The 23,323-nt window shown below is 46.2% G+C and overlaps 7 protein-coding genes across 12 annotated transcripts; 3 read left to right on the top strand and 4 right to left on the bottom strand.

Annotated features, from left to right (window-relative positions):
* Nucleotides 1-196: 196 nt before the first annotated feature.
* Nucleotides 197-2,693, bottom strand: APC7 (anaphase-promoting complex subunit 7). Its single transcript, XM_002133347.3, has 5 exons — nucleotides 2,333-2,693; nucleotides 1,755-2,259; nucleotides 1,021-1,682; nucleotides 661-941; nucleotides 197-604 (listed from the first exon to the last, which is right to left on the bottom strand). Exons 1-5 carry the CDS (start codon nucleotides 2,402-2,404, stop codon nucleotides 310-312), a joined length of 1,815 nt encoding a protein of 604 aa, XP_002133383.1. The 5' UTR covers nucleotides 2,405-2,693; the 3' UTR covers nucleotides 197-309.
* Nucleotides 2,694-2,764: 71 nt separating this feature from the next.
* LOC4815691 (required for meiotic nuclear division protein 1 homolog) lies at nucleotides 2,765-4,336 on the bottom strand. The gene has a single exon (XM_001355211.4). It carries the CDS (start codon nucleotides 4,129-4,131, stop codon nucleotides 2,851-2,853), a length of 1,281 nt encoding a protein of 426 aa, XP_001355247.2. The 5' UTR covers nucleotides 4,132-4,336; the 3' UTR covers nucleotides 2,765-2,850.
* A 104-nt stretch (nucleotides 4,337-4,440) lies between these two features.
* Nucleotides 4,441-4,977, top strand: LOC4815943 (ribosomal protein 63, mitochondrial). Its single transcript, XM_001355210.4, has 2 exons — nucleotides 4,441-4,698; nucleotides 4,772-4,977. The coding sequence occupies exons 1-2, from the start codon at nucleotides 4,528-4,530 to the stop codon at nucleotides 4,919-4,921; spliced, it is 321 nt and encodes a 106-aa protein (XP_001355246.1). The 5' UTR covers nucleotides 4,441-4,527; the 3' UTR covers nucleotides 4,922-4,977.
* Nucleotides 4,978-5,483: 506 nt separating this feature from the next.
* Nucleotides 5,484-8,429, bottom strand: Vps26 (vacuolar protein sorting 26). Its single transcript, XM_001355209.4, has 2 exons — nucleotides 7,962-8,429; nucleotides 5,484-7,748 (listed from the first exon to the last, which is right to left on the bottom strand). The coding sequence occupies exons 1-2, from the start codon at nucleotides 8,103-8,105 to the stop codon at nucleotides 6,324-6,326; spliced, it is 1,569 nt and encodes a 522-aa protein (XP_001355245.2). The 5' UTR covers nucleotides 8,106-8,429; the 3' UTR covers nucleotides 5,484-6,323.
* A 506-nt stretch (nucleotides 8,430-8,935) lies between these two features.
* On the bottom strand, nucleotides 8,936-16,104 carry LOC4815740 (apoptosis-inducing factor 3). Of its 6 annotated transcripts, none has more exons than XM_015185398.2 (3): nucleotides 15,923-16,103; nucleotides 14,049-14,296; nucleotides 8,936-11,081 (listed from the first exon to the last, which is right to left on the bottom strand). In XM_015185398.2, the coding sequence occupies exons 1-3, from the start codon at nucleotides 15,928-15,930 to the stop codon at nucleotides 9,361-9,363; spliced, it is 1,977 nt and encodes a 658-aa protein (XP_015040884.2). In that variant the 5' UTR covers nucleotides 15,931-16,103; the 3' UTR covers nucleotides 8,936-9,360. The 6 variants fall into 6 exon arrangements, with proteins under 6 accessions (XP_015040884.2, XP_033241436.1, XP_015040888.2 ...); XM_033385545.1 differs by having other exon boundaries at nucleotides 15,927-16,103; XM_015185402.2 differs by lacking the exon at nucleotides 15,923-16,103 and adding an exon at nucleotides 14,691-15,035.
* On the top strand, nucleotides 11,275-12,579 carry LOC4815744 (uncharacterized). Its single transcript, XM_001355208.3, has one exon. The coding sequence runs from the start codon at nucleotides 11,320-11,322 to the stop codon at nucleotides 12,172-12,174; it is 855 nt and encodes a 284-aa protein (XP_001355244.1). The 5' UTR covers nucleotides 11,275-11,319; the 3' UTR covers nucleotides 12,175-12,579.
* Nucleotides 16,105-17,823: 1,719 nt separating the features above from the next.
* On the top strand, nucleotides 17,824-19,080 carry LOC6901844 (uncharacterized). The gene is made up of 3 exons (XM_015185396.2): nucleotides 17,824-17,919; nucleotides 18,020-18,318; nucleotides 18,379-19,080. The coding sequence occupies exons 2-3, from the start codon at nucleotides 18,033-18,035 to the stop codon at nucleotides 18,717-18,719; spliced, it is 627 nt and encodes a 208-aa protein (XP_015040882.1). The 5' UTR covers nucleotides 17,824-17,919; nucleotides 18,020-18,032; the 3' UTR covers nucleotides 18,720-19,080.
* The last annotated feature ends 4,243 nt before the right edge of the window (nucleotides 19,081-23,323 follow it).

Here is a 23,323-nt window from a genome sequence, read left to right as displayed (position 1 = left end):
ATGAAACAAATCGTTCGCGACGACTGACATATAGAGGTCCTCCAAAGAGAGAAGATTTGGTGAAGACACCACCTAATAAGTAATTTCACCATTTGCAAGTGTGCTAAAGTGATCTTTCGCAACTGGAACTAGTTCGAAGTGACACGAGCGAAGTGACAGGCGCGCAAAACGAAGCGCAAATTCAAAACACTGGTAATTACAATGAAACAATTTCTTAAATCTTAATTAATATTACAGCTCAAAAATAAATGATTAACATCGGGAAATAAATGCTTAATTAGTTGTTTAGGATGTGGGTGAGGTGTTTGATCACTCGTTGTTGAGCATCTCTATATCGGCATCTTGCCAAAGGGGCTCCGACATGGCAGCCGCTTCGCTATTTCCGTGGGTTGCTCCAGACACGGAAGACACCTCCAGGGGTTCATCGCAGTTCACGCTCTGCCACTCCTGGTGGGGGGTGCCGCTAGGGGTGGGCGTGGCCATTCCATTGCTTCCATCTCCTCTGCCTGGCTCTGTGGCTGTGCCTTCTCCTTTGGCTCCTATAGAGCCTCCCATCTTAAGAGAGTTAATTCCATTTATGGCCCGCACGCAATTGGAGTCCACGCTAGAAGTAAAATCCATTACATATCAATCTAGATCGCTTTCCTTTTTCCTGCTTACCTCAGGGCCCTATAGTAGTAGTCCAGAGCCTTGATCGGCTCCTTTTCGATACGCAATATGTCGCCTAAGAGGGTGTAGAGATTCTGATTCGGATAGTTGATTACCTGCTTCTCCAGCAGTTTTATGGCCGCCTTGGTGGCGCCCTCATACTGGCAGATCTCGGCCATAAGGGCCACGGCCGGAGTGTAGCTGGAATCGATCTTCAGCGCTTTCTCCACAAACTTTCTGGCACTCCGTTTGGCCGCCGGATTGGTTGAGTGGAAGAGCGTTCGTCCAAACATCTGTAAATGAGTGAAGGGTATACACAATAAATGTGATTCAGATTCGATATGGATGGGATCCTGTTCCTCCTCCACTTACCGTGTAGCTGCGCGGTGAGGTGCGGAAGCTGCGTATAGCCCAGACGCACATGGTCTGCGCCTCCTTGAACCGCTTTTGGGCCACATAGCAATGGAACAGACCCTTGTAGACTTCAAAGCGATATGGGGCCAGTCCCTGTGCGTTGCGGAACGCTTCGATAGCCTCACGGTACCGCTGCAATGAAATGAAAAGATTGCCCCGCAGCAAATGGCCCTCGACGTGACGCGGATCCATATCGAGACAGCGCTCGACAAAAGTGAGACCCCGCTGGTACTTGGCGTCGCTGTACATCTTCTGGCCGTGGACGAACCAATGGGCCGGGCTGAACTCCCGATCGGAGCTCACCTGGGTGAAAAGCTTCTCCTGCTCTATGGCGCTCTGCTCGTTGAGCTCATACACAACAGCCAGTAGGCTGATAGCCTCCATATTGTAGGGATAGGCCATGACCGCTGTGCTTAGGAACTGCTCTGCCTGGATATTGTGGCCGTAGTAGTACAGGCACCGCCCGATCTCCACTAGCAGATGCTCGTTTCTGCGGAGCCTGGTGGAATCGTTAAGCTGCTGAAAGGTCTTGGCCGCTTCCAGATGCTTGCAGCCGTACATCTGGGCCAGCGCTTTGATCCAGGTGCTCAGCCACTCGATGTTCCGGGGAGCAGAGGCAGCTGAGGTAGGAACGAATATTGTCCATAGGAATGGAGTGGATTATAGGGATTGGATTGCAACAGTGCACTTACCATTCATTACCAGCGAATTGACCTCGATGCCATCGACGCCTAGCTCAAGCAGGGCCTCGATGGATTTCAGCGACATGGGGCACTCCTTGAGTACATCCTTGTAGGCCATAACGGCGTCGGCCTTGCCCTTACTTCCCGCTGAGGCGTGGTGGTGCAGCCGGCCCAGCAGCATGTTGATGCGCGGCGTGCGCATTTTTGCTGACAATGCCAGAAGAGTGCTAATAGCCTTACCTGGCTCCCCCACTTCTTTATAGCATACAGCCAGCCGGTAGCGCAGCTCCACGTCTGTGAACTGATTGTTCATAATCTCGATGGCCGTCAGGCAAGCGCTCTTATAGCGGAGCATGGTGCGGCGTGTGTGCAGCACAGACTCCAGCTGCTGGTAGGCCAAGCGAAAGTGACGCTCCTTGTAGTGGGCATTGGCCAAGTAGAGCATTACCTGGTATTCCATCTCCAGCGTAGCCACATTGCGATCGTTCTGCAGCAATGTGTTCAAAAGGCTTGCCTGAGGATTCACAAACAAATGAAAATGAAAAGAATAAATGATTTTTCAAGGATGAGGCTGCACTCGTCCTTACCGCTGGGATGACGGACTCGTAAAGCCTGTGATCGTAGAGCTTTTGCACATTGGCAAAGAGTGCGTTTTCCATAATCTCTCCTTGCCTTTCCTTACTGCGGGAAAATGCCGCCAAAATTCAGAGCTGGCTCAGCTGGTTCGGAACTGTTCGAAGGACTGGTTCTTTAAGCCGGGGGCGTGTGATTGAATATGGTTCTTTTACAGTCTTCGCTATGTTTGAATAATTAACATATATTAACAGCAAGTGCACTATGGAAAAATACAATTATTTGGTTGACTTTAATATGTTTATTTTTATATTGGCAATTCGAGACTTTCGTAAAGAACTATTGAAGCAAAAACGAAACCGAGTCACTCAGCACTCTGTATCGATAGGCAGTGTTGAAAAGGTACTCGGCAAGCAACTTATCGATAGAAAGGAAAGGACGGTTAATTCAATTTAACATATTTATATATTAGCCTAAATACGTATAAGATATTAAAAAACAACAGATTTGTGTATTTCAATCAACATGAACGCTATTTAGGAACTAACTGGTTGGAAAGGGGCACAATTTCCAAGGATTGCTGCTTGTCGCCCTTGTCGCTAATGAAATGCAAAATTTCAAACCCCACCTCTACCATAATCAGGATTATGATCATCCACTCGAGTCTGATGTGGTGGGCGTCATTGAGATTGTGAGAGACCAGCTCGGCTAGCTCCACGCAGTGGCTGATCTTCTCATTCATCACCTTGGTGCGGCGCGAAATGCTAAAGTATGAGCACACCTGCAGATAGAGTCCCTCAAGTTCTTCCCTGTCCCAGTAAAAGTCGGGAGCGTCCAGTAGATCCGACGACAGGTTGATCACGTGGCGCAAGGCGAACAGCTCGCCCGTCTTGCGCAGCATGGCCGCCCGGGATATGCGCAGCCGTCGGCCACGCTTAAGGTCCTCCGTCAAGTGCTCAATCGAGTCGATGTAGCGGTCCAGCGTCGCCTCCCACATGCCCAGCTTGATCGACTGGGCCATCGCATTGGAGAATGTGTACTTGTACAAGAAACTGTCTCTGTCGCCCGTCACGAAGAATTTGCCTTTCTGGAAAAAGGCGCGAGAGGTGGCGTTGAAGTCGCTGCTCTCCGCCACTAGGTCGCCTTCGACGTCGACGGCCGTTGACGGGATATAGGTGTAGGGCATCACTTCGCTCTCCCCGTGAACCAGGGCACTCACGTACGATTCTCGCTCAAAAGATCGCAGAAAATTCAGCACGTTGTTCATCTCGATGTCGCTGCAGTTCCAGAACACAACGGACCCCTCGCGAAAGAAGAATATCTCGCGCGGCTGCTGTCCTGTTGGGTACTTGGCCGCCACGAACAGCACGTTCTGCTCCACATCCAAGTTGTCCGTGGAAAAGAAACGCTTTGTCTCGTAAAGATTTTGCTCCTTGAGGGCCGCCTGCAGTGCCTCCAGATTGTACTCTTCAGCCGTGGTATAGCCGCGCGTGTTGAGGAATCCTAGGGCAGACAGCTCGTCAGTGGCCAGGCGCTTTTTGCGCATTATGCGCGTCCTAATGGGCGACAGTATCGACTCCAGTCGCTCTTCCACCAAAGGCATTGGCTTCACACTGGGAGCTTGACCCTGGATTGTGGCTGATTTGGACTTCTTTGTGGCAGCGTCTGTTTCCTCTGCAACTGCTGCTGTGGCAGGCGGTTTAGTGATTGTGGTCATCCACCGATGGCCTTGCCATTGCGTCTGAAAGTGACGTTGCGGCTGGCGAAGGCTCCTCAAGATCAGCTTCTCGAGTCGAAGGCGTGCAAAGTTCATTTTTCTCAAATCGACGTTGCTTGATGTGCGTTAAAGGCAACTAAATAGCCATTTCAGCAGCTTGCTGCATGGTTTTGTAATGCTACTATAACCAGCCGGCGATTGCCCGACTACTACTTCTTATGATTATCGCTATCGGCTCAGTGCTGTAAATGTACTGTCAGATGCTTCACAATTCAATTTCATTAATAATATAAAAAAAAACCGATTTGACAAAAAAAAAAAATGTATGTAATAAATGATTCATCTTTTATTGCAATTAGTACTAGTATTATGAACATTTCGTTGAAAATTATACAAATCGATAGACCGATAGACCCATCAGCTGTTTGTTGAACTCATGCAAAATAAATTAACGTGCTGCATTTTCCCCAGGAAAAAAACTGAAAACCCATAATGCAACTGACACTGATAAACTTCTTTAAGAAAACTGTGCCGGGCCACATATTCCGCGGGAAGCGCCGTCTGGTAAAGCCGGTTAGCAAGCAAGCCATGGACACGCTCACCCGGGAATACGAGCGACAGGAACACATTATGTTCCTGCTGCGGCATCCCTACCTGACACTGGTGAGTGAACAGCCTCCTATTCTCATTCACAACAACACACAATCTCATTCTCTTTTCATTTGAAACTCTGCAGGAGCAATCATCTGGGCATGCCAAGGAACTGCAGAAACGCGATAAGCTGGTTGCCAAGTGGACAGATGAGCAGACGATGCGCAAAATGAAGCCGCATGTGACCATCGAAGAGCGTCTGAGCCACCTGAAGGTCAAAGAGACCTGGGACTAGCTTAAAATCGACTTGTTTCAACCTCAAGATGCATTAAATTAATTATAAAGTATATATAGATTATGTGTATGTGCAAATTATGTAATTACACTGGCTTCGGCGGCTTGCGCAACGAGGAGCTTATGTGTATGGTGGTACATTGTTCCTCCTGGTTAAATGAAGTGTTCTGCTGACTGTGGCGACTGTTCCCTTTGTTCCTGGAGAAGTTTTTACATGATTTACAACTTTCATTTTCTTGGGAGGTTTATATTTTTAAATTCTTTCTGAAGTGCACCGAATCACAGGATATTTTAAGGCAGATATTATAAAGGAACAGAAGTGAAACCTAGATTATTTGGATCATCCCTATTGGGTTTACCTACAATTTTACTCCCAAAGCTGATGGCGAAGAAACGCTTTCTCCAAAGCACGCCGGAACAGACATCTGCTCGTACATGCATATGTACATATGTATGTAGAATACATTATGTTCCTGTCTTGTCTCTGTCTATTTCGTGCTTAGAGCTCTTGGTGTCATTTTTATTCGATAAATTGTAATTCAATGTATATATATATATATATATATTTATGTGTATATTTCGTGTATATTATGTATATGAACTGTGTTATGTACATATGCAAGGCATGTAACATTTTTTTTAATTTCGCCGCTCTCAGATTCCTTTTCCTCGTCCACCCAGCAGCTCCCAAAATCCGACTATAAATTTATTGCAAGTGTGTTGTTGATATTTGTATTAGAGTTCGTCTCTTTGATTTACTTTAATGCACAATTTCAAGGATTTTCACTTTTAGAAAGCACTTTCATGTCTCAAATTTAAAAAAATGAAAAATCAGATTTTACAAGCGCTTATAACGCTGTGGGAACTGTGGGGGAATGATCAGAGTTATTGGGATCCATGAATAGGGAGGGGTGTGGATGGCGTATTGGATGGGTGCTATGGAGGTCTGGGAATCTGTCTGTCAACAAGCGCTGATCTCTCCTCCACATCATAATTTTAGCAATAATACGAATAGAATTTATCTCTAACGTCGATATAGAATGGATATACATATGTATGCAGCTACGAGGCTTCATTTCATTCTTTCTACGCTTTTGTCTGGGTCTCCTTTTCCTATGCTTCGCTTCTCGTTTGATTATTTTTGTTGATTTGGTAAACTGATGCGCATAACCTCGATAAAACATTTTGTAACAATTTTAAATTAACTTTAAAAAAATAGATGTATGCTTATTTTGTTGCTGTTGTTGCCGTTGCCGCTGTCAGTGATCTACTACTGTTGTATACAATTATATACCTAAACAGTTCCGCCTGCTCCTCCATTCCACTACAAGCTGAGTACGACTCCGATCCCGACTCCCAGCCCGATCCGATCCAGTGCGTGGCAATCCATCCACGCATATTTCTCAATCGGCGGCCAGAAGCGTAGCGCTAACCTTTTTCGCAGCCGCCGGAGACGTGACCCTGGCATCGTTAGTGGCTACGGCATCCTGATCCAGCTCATCTTCTGCGGCAGCCTGCGGCGCTGTTCCCGTACTTCCATCCGAACGGGGAAGCTGCAAGGGGAGTGGCGGCGGCGAGCTGGACAGCATGGCAATGGGCGAGGCACTTGTGGTGGCCGCTGCGGCGCCATCGCCCATCCCTCGTTCTGGCCCTGGCGCTGATGTCGCTGAAGCTGAAACCGCTACCGAAACTGAAATTGGATCAGATACAGCCGCCGGAGTAGGCGTTGGCGTTGGCTCCCTTCGGAGCTCCCTTTCGGCCGGGCTCTCGTTCAACGGCGTCAACGGCGGTGAGTTGGGCAGTGGAGAGTCGAGCTGCTGCTGGCTAAACTCCTGGTTGGGGCTCTCCCTGGTGAAAAGACCCATTCTCGATTCGGTGCTGGCCACCCCGACACCCACGCCAAGGCCACTGCCGGATCCGCCTATGGCCGCACCCTCGCCGCTGTCCGTACTGGTGCTGATGAGTGAGGGGGCGACTGTTGGTGCCGCCGGACCACTCACCAGATGTGGCGGCGCATGCAGCGGTACGTGCTGATGCTGCTGGTGTTGCTGCTGCTGATGCTGGGCGACGTGGTAGCGGGGAATGTCCGCCTTGCGCCACAGGGTGATCTCCTGCTGCTTAAAGTAGCGACGATCCTCAGTGTCCATCAGCACCAGGTTTAGAAAATACTTGACGGAGAACTTCTTGTTAATGTCGCGCATGGTAGGCGTGAGATTGTAGCCGGCGAGAAAGACCCGGATGGGTATGCTCTCACCCTTGACCGGCGCCCCATCCATGATTTCGTACTTGGCGATGGTTTCGTTTTCGTTGAACATGTTCGGGCCGGTCCCGGTAGACTCGCGTTTGATGATCGCTATCTCCATATGCTTGATCTTGATGCGAACGAGCAGGAAGTAAATCTTGCCGATGATTGTGTCTCGCAAGTGGTACTTGCTCTTGTTATACTCGAACTCAATGTGTAGACAGTCCTCGATGCCCACCTCCATTTTTATGGGGTTGTTCATCTCCGGGTAGCTGCAAAGCGTGTGAACGGCGATGTCAACCTCACGGGTGATGTCGCTGATTCGACGCACGATGGTCGCCCGCAAGAAGTAGCGCAGCCTTACATTGGACCCGGCATACACCTCAAACTGCTTCTCCACGTTAGGAAAGTCGAACGGGTAGCTGTTATTTTGGATGAGATCACCGGGACGCGCCAGTGCCTTGGCCAGGCACTTGAACTCGTGATGGGTGCCCCGGTCGTAGAACAGCTCAATCTGTCCGATGAACTCGATCTTGATGCCCTGATGCTCCAGCTTGCTGCCTGGCTTCTTCAGCGTCACGTTAACCTAAATAATGCCGCGAGCGACAGAGCGGAAAACGACACAGAAATACAGATAGTGGAAAGAGCAACGAATTGAGTTAGTTAGTGAGTGAGTGAAGAAGCAATGCCGATAAAGGCAAGGCGCCTTTGCAGCGGCGTAAATGGAAGGGGCAACGCCTCCGCATTTGCACAACCGCCTATTCCCAATGCCTGCCTGTGCTCACGCTACCGCTCTCACCTTGCCAGACACTGTTTCGCCGTCGTAGAAGAGCAACATTTTCTCCACCTTGCCGTCCTCACCCTTGACCTCGGCAGTCTTGTGTTCGGCGCCATCGAAAACAATCTCTATCTCGGCTGACTGGCCAAAGCCCAGAAAATTCATAATTAATAAACGTAAATTGGCCTCCTCTTCTTGGGGTGCACGGTCGCAGCTCGGCTGGAATGTCGCTGTGGCTCCGTCCGTCCGGTTGCAGTGTAGTGCTTTGCTTGGCTCTCGCTGGTGCCCGTTTCGGTTGGAGTTTGGAGATGCACTTTCTGCTGCCGCACTTCTTCTGCCGACACGAATTTATTGGGCGTTTTTCGCCTGTTTTTCTTTTTTTTTGTGAAATGCGTGTGTGTGTGTGTGTGAATTGGAAAAAATTGCAATTTTTCTTTCACACAGGCTCCGCATAAACAGTTGCCACCTATTTTATATTTGAAAACCAGCGTTGCCATGTCGTGGCCGATAGTAACTCAACTATCGATATTTTCAGCGAACAAACCAAACTATTGATATCGATGAGACACTAGCCTGCACTAGCGCCGATTTTAAATACCAAACCATCCACAATGATCGATGTCCAACAATCGTCCTTATCTGAAGCAAATTACCTTCGCAGACTGCTGCGCTTTGTCCTTTCCACTGTCTGCTAGAGGGATTACACTGAATCCTGCATTTACGCTTTCAAACCAACTCTTCGTTCGGCTTAAGGAGTTCCAGCAGTTGCATAGCTCCTTGCTTATGCTGGTCCTGCTCCCCGATCTGCATGAGTGCCGCGGTCCATCATTTGGTCCTGGGTTTGCAGGCAGTGGCCTAAAGATTGATTGCACTTCACCTGCGTCTCTCCTAAAGGGACTGGCTTTTAGTGCCAAAAGTTATGATGAAGCAGGCTAGAGGCCTGTAGGCATATCTCCTCATCACTAGACAACCGGCCATTGCCATTGTCAATTTTGTTGCGTTTATATTGCATTTAATACTTTCATTTTGGAATTTCAAATTCAGGTAGATTGGGTTACAGTGGGTGGCGGTGTTTACGAGTAGCAAATGGGGTGGATATTAAAATATGTATATGAATCTACACTGACACTGGTGGGTACATGTTCGCTTTGATCAAGCAAGGCAAGAGTGATCTGATTGATCCTGGTCCCAGCCAATGGGCGGTAGTGTACAAAACTCAACAAATTAGGCGTAACTCCAGAACATACATATGTGTGTACGTATGTATGTAAAGACATACTGAATACATCAACGATTGCATAGAAAATATAAAGACAAATCTCTTGTAGCTTGCAGTTGCATGCCACAGGTACCGGCAGAGGCCAGCGGAGAACTCCAGAGAGCTTTTAGGCGCTGAAACCTGTTTCTATCTGCTTTACCTCTAGCGCACCAGAGGCAGCGGCTCCAGAAGCTTGGCCGTCCAGGCCTCACGGTTCTCGACATTCTCGATGTGGCCGCGACCCAGGCACTTGCCCTGCGATATCAGCTCAGAGAACTGAGCCACAATGGGATCGCGGCCAACTGACGCCACAGCCGTAACCGTATCGGCCTCGTTGACGAAGTAGGCCACGAACTTGAGATCCTCGAGACTGCCGTCGATGATGACCTCCTTGTAGGAGCCGTGGCCGGCGTAGCGGAAGCCTTTGCCAAATATCATGGTGAAGAAGAAAGGAACGGCCTCCAGCTTCTTCACGGAGCCGCACATGTTAATGGCAGCGATGCGTCCATGGTACTGTGCCAGCTGGTAATGGCCAATGTTAACGCGATCGTGGGCCAGCCCATGGATGTGAGCATTGGCAATGTCGCCACCCACATATACATCGGGAACATTCGACTCCAGGAAGTCGGTGACGTCCACAGAGCCATTTCTATTTATTCGCACGCCGGACTTGGCCAGAAACTGGGTGTTGAGCGTGGAGCCGGTGCCCAAGATGAGGAGATCGCACGGTATACGCGACTCGTCTGCCAGCTGCACCTCCACCACCTTGCCATCGTCATCGCCAATGATCTCGGTAATACCGCTCTCCATACGCATGGTAACTTTGTTATCCTCGAAAAGCTGGGCCACCCGCTGTCCTATCTGCTCTCCGAAGGCAGCCTTTAGCGGCACTTTGTCACGCCCCACCACGGTCACGCTAGCCACCTTCGAGACGAGCGCAGCGGCCGCCTCCAAGGCAATGAAGCTGGCACCTAGACATACAACGCGAGTCTCCTCGGTGACCGCTGCGATGATGCTCTTTGTGTCGTCCAGCTCACGGATTGTCTTCACGTTATTCAGATTAACGCCCGGAATAGGGGGCTTAAAGGAGGAGCAGCCAGTGGCAATGTAGATCTTATCGTACTTCACCACATAGCCATTTGTGCAGTGCAGCTCCTTCTGAGCCGTGTCCAGCTTGCTCGCTCCGACGCCGAGCCACACCTCGATGTCGTGCTGCTTGTAGAACTCCTCATCGCGGAACCTCAGCTGCTCGATGTCTAGGTTCATGGCCTTGGAGATCTTGATGCGATCGTAGGGCAAGTAGTTCTCGCGGCTCACGAGAATCAGGCGGCCGGTGAAGCCCTCTTGACGCAGCGTTTCCACGCAAACGGCACCCGACGGTCCGCCGCCAACCACAATGAAGCAGCGCTGATCTTCCGGCTTGCGCGCGACCATGTTCTTAACCCGCTTACTCTTCGCCAGATCGGACCGCTTAGCCCGCAGCATCACCATTCCCTCGGAGCTAACCTCCACGTTGAAGCAGGGCAGCGAGTCAAGGCCGGGAAAGTCCTCAATGTCGCCCGTCTCCAGGTCGAAGCAGGCCCCATGCCAGGGGCAGCGCACACGGCCCTGACCGAGGGCGCCAGTGTTCAGCGGAGCCCCGTAATGGGTGCACTTGGCGCCGACCGCCTGCAGGCGACCGTTTTGTTTGACCAGAAGAACGCGCGTGTCTTCGTCGAAGTCCACCTGCTTCATCTCGTTCTCCTTCAGGTCGGCCGCATTGCACACGGCCACGGGGTCCGTATAATCGACGATATCTGGTATCTGAATGGCTGGCATATTTGTATCTTTGCTGATGCTAGTGCTGCTGGTGCACTTGGACTGATAGGAACCCACGGCGCCACCTAAGAGACACAGACACAAAAGAAATGGTAAGAGTTAGATGGAAGACAAAATTAACGATAGCAGATAACAGATCTGTTCAGAAATGAAGCACTTAAAAAATTTTCTATTTTTCCAGTTTCCAACTCAAAAATGGGAAAGGGAGGGTAGGGTAGGGCATGGGGGAAAGTCAGTAGCTCTCGCCTGCTATACTAGATGCTCAGGTAGAAAGCGGATGGGATCGATTCCTCAGTCTCAAAAATGTCTTGCTTGTGTTCAGAACTCGTCATCGCCCTTATGGCCCTGCTGGCCTTGTGTCTCGGTCTGTCCTCATCCTCCGATCCTGTGCAGCAACTTGAATTAAAATCGCTTCGCAGTCACCGGGAAAGGCTTTTGGGGGAGATCGAGCGCATCTACATAGAGCAGCCGCTAGGCACGGAAACGCAGCTGCTGCTCGACGATCTTTTCTTACGGGATCAGCAACTGCGGGTGCAAATCGACCACCTGGAGGCTACCCGTGGAGTTGAAGAGGCAAGCTCCAACTATAGCCCATCGCAGGAGAGCACCAGCACCCAGCGGCTGGCCATCAATCTGACCGCCGACTTTGAGCATCTGCAGCACAAGCTGGACGACCTTAAGCATCATCTGGAGCGTCTGGACGGACGCTTTGGCACGCAGCTAGGCAAGCAGCTGGACAGTCACACGACCAGCAGTATTCCACCAGCCACTCCGGCTTCCTCCGGCCTCGGTTCGTTCTTTTGGACACCGCTGCTTACAATGCCGGAGTTTCCACAGGGCAGCATCACCACTGACAACGGGCACGACCACAAGGGGCAGCCGGGGCAGCACCAGAATCAGCAGCAGCAGGGAAGTCCCTCCATAATCAAACGCGTCCTGGACATGCTTCGACCTTCAACCGCTGGCCTCCGCAACCGTTGGTCGGAGTGGGAAAAATCCACCTCGGGATCTGGATCTGGAACGGGGTCATCCGCCAAGCTTCAGGCGCTGACTGCCGAGGAGCTCTTGCCGCAGCTGCAAGAGCAGCGGAAATTTCTCGACGATGCCATCAGGCGACTGGAACTCTTGTCCACGACGAAGAGCCCAAAGAAGCATTAGGATCAATACGTATAGATAATCGTGTGGATTTTTTATTGGGGGGTGCAGGTGCCTAATTGCCAGAATTTTCCTGACCACAACAGAGTGGAGCTTGGCAACGGACATGACCCCCATGATTCGCAACACCACTGACTCATCTAAACTACTCCACTGTCATCGCCACGCCAAACTTTTCTACGTCATCAACAACAACAAAAAGAGAGGGAGAAACTAACAAAAACACCTATAAGTTTGTGTGTTCAACATCAATTGTTGCACTCAAATATGGTTGTACTCTTCTCGTATTTCTCTTATCGTCTTATCGGGAGTGACCTGCTAATGTACATATTACGAGTACGACTACGAGTAAAAACAAGAAAAAACATTGCCCAAGCAATAAAGTCGCTCGCAATTTGATTACTCGTCCATGATTCGACACTAATTTGGACCCACGCTTGTCCGGGTTTTATTAGGGGAACGATGATATGATATAACCATATCAACAAAGGGAATCCTACAGGCATCCAGGTTTAAGTCGACTGAAAATATTACCAAATGCTATTGTGAGCTGAGTGATTCTCATTGCGCGTACAAAATTTGTGATCGTTAACGTGTTTTATGCACTGTACATTTGTACTTTGCTACCGGGGAATGTCCAAGAACTCCCTTTTTTCCACTTTTTTACGCGTCCATATTGAGAGGATTTTATAGTCTTCCAACATCTGAATCTGCGCACTAGCTCAATAGCTTCTCCTCTATTATCTTCTAGCTCAAACCCTTTTCCGCCTTTGATATGCCAATGTATAATTTCTAATTAGGAATGATTTCGGATTGTGTTTTATTCGGAGACGCTCACACATACCACACACACAAGCAAACTGGCTGCTGACCCGCACAAACCGGTTGGCCTTGTCTAACCAGCATGACTCAAATGGGAACAAGAAATTGTAGACAATTGTAACACCGAAAACAACAAGAGAAGCAAACAATAATTATTGTACGAGAACAATGTCAAATATCTTACAGAAAACTATTGGACAAACACGAGCAAAACGAGTTCTGTTCTTGTAGTTCAAGGATTAGCAAAAAGCTTGGTTGGTTTGGTTGGTTTTTTCTGCTGAGAGCCCTTCTTGGGGGGACCGGACCGTCAGCTGGTAGGCGAATATCACAAATGACGACCGCTGACGTCGCGGGCGACAGCGTAAGCCTTTCCGAATGCCGATAACAGTGACTAACAGCTGGAGACCGCAAACGTTTATGGGAAAGACAGCGAAGAAGAAAAAGTTGCTCTCTCTATTGGGCCACTCATTCCATTGAGACCATTTTTGTCTTGCCGGTTTCGAATCAGCTCAATCGGGCCTTGTGTGAGTGGAGAAAGGAACATGACAAAGGCAAAAGCCAATTTTTCCCCGTCATGGTCGGCAAGATTGGATATACATACATACATATGTATGTACATATTTGTGTACATACATATTGTACATATGTATGCATATACAAGGATAGATAGTGCAAAACCATATACATATGTATACACTTATCACAATTTGCATATATTCGTGAATACACATACTTTTATGCATATACATACATAGGTACATACATACAAACATACGCCTATATATGCATATATGTATATCATACATATATGCATTCAAACATATGTATATTCTTGATCCTTTTGGAAAACATATGTGCATATCCGTGAACAGAACATTCAATCAAAGAACTACTCCTTTGGAGAGAATTTTTTTAAAGATAATTGATTTTTGGATTTTGGACCTCGCAGTGTTACACTTCTGTATATCGTATATTTAAGCAGTATTTTGGTCTGCAAGGGTGCCAAAACCATCGGTTTCATAATTCAAACTGTTAGTAGCTATGTACATATGTACCTGTCGATTGTTCCTTTTTGGGCGTGACATTTCCTGTTGTGTTGTACTCCTTGCAGTTAATAGATCCCATTGTGTGCATGAGCTGGTGGCAGTGGAGGTGCAAGTGCCTTTGATGCCCGTTTTTGAGGTCAATTTTCAAGCTAAATAGCGGGGGAAATCTGGCTTGGATTTTGCGGTGGACGGCTACAGTGTGCCCTAGAATGCTCGCTTTGGTCAAGTTCAGAGCTTGACGATAGTAGGGTTGCCACCTGAAAGTGCAGTTTATAATTAATACATGCTATGCTCAAGGCCTTCCTTTGTTTAACTTCTAGCGGCGCACAATCATTATCAGTTGATTATAATACATACAAATGCACAGATAAATTTGTATAAGTACTTACATATATATTCATGTATGTATGTACATTTGTATTTGTTGAAAACTTGTTGAAACTTAAACTTTTTGCTCGATTTGGCAGATGAGTCATTAGGGTTTTTTTTTGTGGTTGGGAAATGATTCTTGATAGCCGCTGCCCGAAAACCGCCTAAATTCGAGTGGTTTCTGATATGTTTTGCAAATACAGATATGAATGTACGGGCTTGCACTCATTTTTTGTATGGTCGCTCATCTGGATTTGTTTATGCGCTGTCTCTTCTACTCACCTCTCTTCACTTCAGCGACATCCACTCCTTGGTCCAGTTCACATGTAGAGAACCACGAACAAACAAAACAACAACAAAATTCGGCAAACGAGTGGGTAGGGAGAGCGTGCAACAGGTTCGCCAAAAAGATAAAATTGAGATGACGATTGGTGTAGATGGGCGATAGGTGACAAGCAACAGGCGACAGACACCAGGCGGCTGTGCGATGTATTTACGATGTTCGAGGCAAGAGCAAGAACGTTGGTTAAGAGAAACAGAGAGAGAGAGAGAGACAGAGAGAGAGATAACAAGCACGTCCGTCGAGCGTGGACTGCGAACCGCGTATGCCGCACAACTTCGATAGTGGAACGATTGGGGCTCTATCGTAGCCGGGTTCGACGCACACGCAAGCGTACAGACATGCAAACATGTTCGTACATGTGTAAAACATGCATTGCGTTTGAGTGTGTGTGTGAGTTCTCCACTCTCGACCAGGTTTTCATGAGACTGTGTGCGACTAACGAAACGACTCGACCTTGCCGCAGTCGCATTTCACTTCCAGGCAAATCTCTTGAACCTCCTTTACACGAACCACGCCCCACCACACAACCAAACAATATAAAAAACCCCTCCACTCCATGCCCCGCCACACCTACCGCACCACAAAGCCTTTTACGCCGCTCCATACTGGTTTCCATTTGGAATGGCTTGCCACTGCGGGGTAACCTTCATGGAATGCAGCTTGCCCCAGCATGTAGTAGTTCACCTGTTGCCAGAGCTTACTGTGACAAACATAAAATCGCCGGTATATGTATGTCATCACTGACCATAAACGATCTATCAGACCCGATGAGGTTATTATAATAGAATACTAAAAATTCCTGTAAATTTCTTTACACATACATATGTACAAATTTCTATGATAATTTGTGTCCATTCCTTCGGAATTTAAAGGAATAAAAGACTCGGAACCATAATACTACTTCAATGACAAATTTACCTTCCATCTTTTATAATTCAATTCCATAATTCCGGTTCCATTTTTTATTCAAGCAAACTCCTTCAAGCTAACAGTCTAACAAAGAGCCTAAAGTTATCTAAATTTGTGACTTCGATGGCACGTTGCAGATAAACAGTCTGCTGCAAGTGAGCACGTAGTAAAACACGCACTTAACCTTATGTACATACATACATATATGTACCTATACCTACATCTCTACAGCATTTATTTAGTTATATGGAGACGTACTTACATACCCATTGATAGATTACTCCATGGATCAAATGGAAACAAACAAGACAAGACACTTGGAACCCATTAATAGTATATATGGAATGATATGCTCCTTGCTGCTTTTATTGGTTTTTTGTTTGTTTTTGTTTTGCATTTGCCGCTTCGTTCGCTCCATCAGCTGTGTCTGGCAGTGTGACCGCGGACTTATCAATCAAATATACGGTCTGACCTTCAGAAATATACCGAAATGTATAAGGCTTAAATAAAAACAGCCAAAAAATGTACACTAAATTAATTTACTTACATTTACTACACGCTAACTACACATTTTCACGTAATTAACAAAAGCGACACCTGAAGGGGAAATGTGTAGGTTTGAAAAATTTTTTTTTTATATAAGCCCCATGTAACTAGTGTGAAAACCTGTTACGCACATCTCACCTTTTTCAGACATTTTTGAAAAATTCGATGCTGATCACAAATTTTTCTTCAATGTGGCCTGGGATATGGCTCTAAATTCCAATTCTACACGATTTCTACATTGTTGCATTGGACAAGAGGTTAAGTCTATAACGCGTCTTAAAAAAATACTGTAAGACACTAGAAAGTACCATGTAAAGTATAAAATTTTCACACTGTGATCGGTAGACATGGTGTCTACCGCCCGTGATCAAATTTATAATATATAATATAACGATATCACAACGGGCCGAAACCGGCCTATGTGTGCTGGGCTCCGAGCGAGCTTGGCGGCCGTCTCTACCTAATATAACGATCAAATCGTCTGATCCTCAGAAATAAACCAAAATATAACGTCTCATTTTCAAAATACACCGTACATATACCGATGAAAAAGCGACCCTGGAGCACTTTAACCCCCTTTATATAAACAGGATAACAAATTAAGTTAAACTCGAAAATAATAAGAATTAACTCATGTAAGTCCATCCTATGCTTCATCTTTGCTTAACAAATTACCACGATATCTTACACCTAACCTGCGGTAAAGCTATTCAAGGACCAATTGTTCTCTGTCCATGATCGGAAATCATATTCCTCTATTTTATATTTGATTTAATATTACTACTATCTAGCCAGGACCCTCAGCCCTGAACACATATGTACTTTTATCCGATTGATGAATCGGACATGCAAATTTTAGGGTCTCCTTTTAATTTGATTGCGTCTCAAATAAGGCTTGAACAAAAAGGTCAAAACATAAAACGTAATTGAGTCTGACATGAAACGTAACTGAGTCTTGAATGTCACGTAATTTCCTACATGCTGCTGGCATTTGAAGACTTGCTTCTTGTCAGCCGGTATTATGGGTATACCCTATTTCGTTAATATTAAAATGCTGTTTTCCAAGCTGCTTTGAATCGTGGTTAATAATCTCTTTATTACAGATTCTTATGTTTTTGACGTATTAATTCATTTAATCTGTTTTCTGTATATAATTCTCGAACCTGATACCCAGTCTTGGTTGCTGTAAGAAGACCATAAAGTGCACAATTTCCTGGAAATAGCTTTAAAACAGACAACTGACTAGTTTCTGCATTCATTGAAGCCTTGCATGACAAAAATGTCCTCAATTCTATAATATCCTTTCCCTAAGGTATGCCGAATGTTGCCCATTCAGTGCCATGTAATGTAATGGTGATGATTGGAACTGCATTACCCAACCATTGGCCAGGTGAACCCCCCTGGAGCAGATAAAGAAGGTTGTTCGGCGAAAATTGTCCCTGCAAGGTACCATTCAGGCTGAGCCACTAAAAACCGAAAGCTGGAGACATTCGGACAGTCGCTCAGGGTGAATATGCCGAAATTATTGGGGAATATCAACACGACACATCCGGGCAGGCTTGTCGTGGCCTTTTTCTGTCCGACTTAATATTTCGCCTGGGTACGGACATGTTTGGACATGTTTGGTCAGTTTAACGGACCGGACTAGTATTTGATTTGTATGGAAAGTCAAATTTGATGTACACAGGAGCCATTGGATAGGCGGTCTCCATTGTAATATAACTGCTTTCTTTCGTGTTACTATCTTCCTTTTCCTTGTTTTTCGTTCTCTCTAAAAATAAAGTTTTTTTTTTTCAAAACGGGGCCCTATTAGATTCGCCGACCACATGATCCGAGCACTTCTAGCACTGTGGTCACCCAGTGCAGTCAGCGTCAGCACTGAAGACGAGGCTCAGAACCAGAACCTGGCTCAAGCCCAATCTGCGCGACAGATTCGAGCTCGCTGGGGGATGCGCCGCCAGAGCCAGAGTGGCAACGTTTATCCCCGGTTCCGCCATTTCTCGCGACACGCTCGAATGATAGCCTTTGAAATGGCCGGTCGACAGAATCTGGCCAATCTGTTAGACCGAGTCGAGCCAAACTTTCACCAGCCCCAAGCTGAACAGGATCCAGGTAAGAAAATGGGTCGAGACTATAGCTCTCTGTTATCATCCATCTCCATTTCCCGTACAGACTTGAGCGAATCGGAGCCAGATGAGGGGTTCTTGCTTCAGCGTTACGGAGGAGGTTACGCGGTGATCCGCCGCCGGTGCAACTTCACCCTGCCGCGCATTGGAATCGACGAGCCCGTCAGCCAGCCCTTAGTGTGGCTGGCCCTGGAGACACTGGAGGCAGAAGCTTTCAATGTAAACGACATTCAAGGTACTCGTAGTTCCGCAGACTTTGTGGCACAGTTTTTGGTCAAAAATCTGACCATAGACGTCTTCAATGCTGGGAATCAGCCAGGCTATGGTCCCTCCAGTGTTCGACCACCACCACCACCACCACCACCACCCCCACCAGCTGTTAACTAGAAAAAAATCTTTCCATATGCCGCTCGCTTGTGCTGGTCGGTGTAATCGGTAATGGTAACGAAAATTTCCCGTGATTAAATACACTTGACGCCAAATTAAGAATCCATATACATGTGCAGCTCGAGGATCGATCTGCACTCTTCAACAAAAATTTCCCATGATTACACACATTTCAAAAATCTTTCACCAATTAAGAAACTAGCTTAAAATTCAAAAGACGTTTAGCAGAAAGAGAGTAGACAACAGAGGTATCGCCAATCGATGTACCACCAGCGATGCCAAGATTAAATGACAAAAAATAATTGTTCTATATAAAATTCAGCACGAAAAGTATTGATTAAAATTGACATGAACCCCATGATCTCATTTATTTGTTATTTGGCAACTGGGAACTGCTATCGATGGCTAACCTAACCCCTGGTTTTGCTCCCATCCTGGGATTGAGGCAGACTCTGCCGAGCTAATCGCGGGAAAATCAATTTTAATTAATTATTATTGCGACTAAGCATACTGCTTAGAAAATGGGCTCGCGGCAATATATACATATGTAGTTTGAATCTGCATAAAGGCATTTAATGCAGACGAATACATACATATGTATGTATGTACATATGCTTCATTAAGCATAAATAAATGACAACATTTATTTTATTATTTAGCACCTACATATATATGCATGTACGTATGTATTTAATCAAGGGAAACCCTCGATCTATTTTATTACGAGATGAAATGTTCAATGAGATGAATGTTCAATCAAACTTCTTATCCAAAACTCGCTGCATTCGGCATTTCATACTATGAAACGCACTGTATCCTATTACATTTTCCCTCTATAAATCCTTTTGTGTAAATCAGATCTGCCACATTAGCGTTTTTCTTAAATTATTGATGAATTCGATGGAAATGCGGATATTGTTTTTTACTTTTTATTGATCTATATTTTAATTTGAAATCGTGCTCCTAATCGCACACATGGAAGCCCAGATATGCATATAAATGTTATATAGTCGATTCTGTTTACAACTCGAGTCAACGCGCCACTCAAGTGATTCGCTGTGGAATCGCTGGGCTGCTGACGCGGCGAAATCAGTGCGTGTGGGCTTCATGGGAAATGGAAGTGCTAGCCGAGAAATGAAAGGTCAACAGGACACACGCACCCGCTCTCTGCCACACGAAGCACCACACAAAGCAAAAGTGCAACGGCCCTGAGGGGTGGCCGCGTAGTGGTCGTGCTCAAGGCCACGTCTCGCCCAGACAGAGTCCAGACAAGTCCCCAGTCCAGTCCAGGCCCCCGAATTCCAGCCCGAGCCTCGCCGGAGACCGAGCGGAGCCATCGGCCGCAGTCGGTAGAGATTAGAGATGGGCATGTCGGTTCCGATTCTGGGTCACTGATTCCAGCTAGCACTTTTGGCACGCGAACCAACAGCAATTCGAATCGATACATTTTTCGAAGAATGAATCCTGAATACCCTATATATAAACTAATAGGTATTATCTGTTTAATGATGAGTAATTTTGTCTTGAATGCAACCTGTTCTTTTGTGCTATTCAGATAAAACGAGCGGGAACGTTGTGAGCAGCGGCTCAGTCAGTATAAATATATGTATGTACGTACATATGTGAGCTTATGATATATGTAACCTATATAATATATTATATTATATATATATTATATTATATTATACCTAATTATACCTAAGCACCAGAGTTAGTATCGCATACTTTTGAAATGCCCTTGTGAGAGTGTGATATGACAGGAGTCTGGTCTTGCTCTTATTGTCTCTGAGATCTAGTTGCTTATAAAGACGGAGACATGGACAGTCAGACATGGCTATATCGACTAAGCTGTTGATGCTGATCAAGAATATATACACTTAATGGGGTCGGAAACGCCTCTTTCTAAGTGTTAATCGGATCGGATCACTGCATTTTCTGGGATTGGGATTTTTCCAAGGATTAAGTTGGTCTTGGTACGACTTGGGATACCTTAAATTCACTTGGAAAGGTTTGTCATCACTGTTTTTAGCTTTCTCTGACTAAATTGATAAATATCATCGCTTGCTCTTCCAACCACACTCTCTCTCTCTCTGGCTGCAGCTTTTTGACTGTTTTTTGGGCCAGACATTGCCCTTGAGGTCTCTTAACCGATTGCAGTTCATTGGCGTCCCCGCACCATCCCAATCTACAGGCTCGGCTTCAGCCTGAGTCGATTCCTTTACGTTTCACACCACCCACGTCAGACCGAGTAGTTTAAAGCCATTTGAACCCAGAAAAATGTGTGTCTATGCCCGTTGGTGATCTATGCTCGCAGCATCTACATACATATGCACATATATATATCTCCATCCTGTTGTTGTTGGGGACAGGTCGCGTTGTGGGTCGATTGGAACAGTTTATTGACATCGGGCGATAATTTGGTGCTGTTTGTTCGTATCGCTCGCGTGAAATTATTCGCAAATATTGAGTCGGAATCGGAATGCTCGTACAAAGGTGAGGATCTAAGATCTATTAGGGGCGATTTCTGTGACGGTACGAAGTGGTCCATAAAGCACTGCACTTAAACTCAAGTGGGGTCTGGAATGGGTATAACTCATTTATTTACTACTATGTATTATGTATACTATGTATTTCTTAAATACATAAAAGCGGATAGTATTTTATTACCTACATTTATTTAATTATATGAGGTTCTATACATTTTTTTGTTTAAATTATATATAAAAATATTTATGTTCGTTGTTCCAATAGCGTTTCAGAAAAACATGTTGTATTTACATACTTGCGTGGGGATTATTTTTCAAAGTAAATTCATAAGAGAGTAAATTCATAACACATACTCCTCTATCCATCCGAATATATGTATGTACTTTCCTCTGATCAATTTCAAAATCATATGTAGGGTTTCAGCTACCCAACTGAACTCCGATGAGCACTGCACTCCATTTACTTTGAGGTATTTCCATTCAATTTCATGGAACTTGCAACTTAATTGCAAAGTTCAGTTTGCTCTAATGGGAATCCGATAGGTTTTTGCTGTTGTTTCTGTTTCTGTTGCTATAATTAAGATTGTGGATTGTTGTCGCCGATGTCTACGCTTTTCATCAACAACAAACACCAGCAGAGCAGGAGGCAGAGCCAGCAACAGAGGCTGAGCCATCACCTCCTCCACGCTTCTGGGTCAATAATCTGCGTCTGAGCTGGATTGTTGTTGGCGCCCGCCTGCCGCACATGTCAATCAATGGAGATCCAATTTTAGCACAAGTAAACAATATTTGCTCGATCGATCCTCCATTGGGTGAGGGATTATGGGTGGCAAGGGAGAAGTAGATGAGGAGTCCAGCGCAGTGGGGCCTCCGCCTCCCACAAGTGGCTTATCGCCAGGCGCTGGGGCATGCCTGAATAGAGGAAAAAACCAAGGGAGCTCAGCTTGTTCATCGTGATCGCATCGTTGTGTTGACTATCGATAATTCGCAAGTCATCGATATGGTACGCAGACGGCCTTCGATGCCACCATCGGCCTTCACCATGGCGTTGTGTTGGCTCTCAAACATTCGATATTGTATTAAACTTGTGATACAACCTACGAACGGTAATCGAATAAAGCGGTGCTTTATCGATTAATCGATTCATTTATATATGTATGTATACTGTGTTCGTAATTCAGGTACTTGTCTATCGATATTGTTTAGTTTTGATCGATAAATCCGCTTATCGACCAATCATCCGTTGACCCTGACGCGGCGTTGCCTCCTCCGTTTGGGCCTTCCCACCTTGGACTTTGCACCGCATTGCGTATGGCATCATCCCGCCTACCAGCTCTCCTCCAAGCAATCCTCCACTCTGGCACCATCCCCATTCCCATCAAAGTGAAGTGACAGATCTCAAGACGGCTTATCTCTCTAGATGACTTAGAATGGAGCAACTCTCGTTCGCTCTCTGTTGTTTTCCTCGCGAGAGAGATTAATGCTAAAAATAGGGATCTTTTATTTCGATTCGAAACTAGATCACGTCGAATACACGTTGTCGTTGTTTACGGGTTTTTCACAGCGTTACGCCCCACGCCCTCCGACTGGGCTGCCGCTGCCCCATTGGTTTCCGTTCTTCATCATCTCCTGCTACTGCTCCGCAGCCTTCTCCACGCTGCACTCGGAGTCGCAGTCGCAGTCACGGCAGCGCCAACGACAAGCAACAAAAACATCAACAACTCTTATCGACAGGCATTATCTCACCCAGCCCAAGACCCCAGATCGCCCATAGAATATGTAGGGTATACACTTGGGACTCGAGCCAGATGCCATAACCCTAGACCAAGGACCAGACCAGACCCTCAGGAGGGAATGCCCATGCCAATTATCTGCAATCATCTCGTACAGTACAGACGCACTCCCACTTCCACTCCCCACCAGTCTCATCGGAAAGAACTGCGGTTCACAGTCCAGTTCGATTAAATAGGGATTTCGATTTAATTTTAAATAGTAATTATTGAAAAGTCAGTATGTATGTATGTTGTAGTTGTTCCATTCCCCTCAAGATTTCGGTGAACTGCACCCCGGAAAAGTTTCAGCTAGATAGTTTCAAAAATGGAATGTAATAAATAAATG

The sequence above is a fragment of the Drosophila pseudoobscura genome, chromosome X (genome assembly GCF_009870125.1).
Source record: "Drosophila pseudoobscura strain MV-25-SWS-2005 chromosome X, UCI_Dpse_MV25, whole genome shotgun sequence".
In the NCBI taxonomy this organism is placed as follows: Eukaryota; Metazoa; Arthropoda; class Insecta; order Diptera; family Drosophilidae; genus Drosophila; species Drosophila pseudoobscura.
The sequence above is the reverse complement of the archived record's forward strand: the minus strand, read 5'-3'. Positions and strand labels throughout refer to the sequence as shown.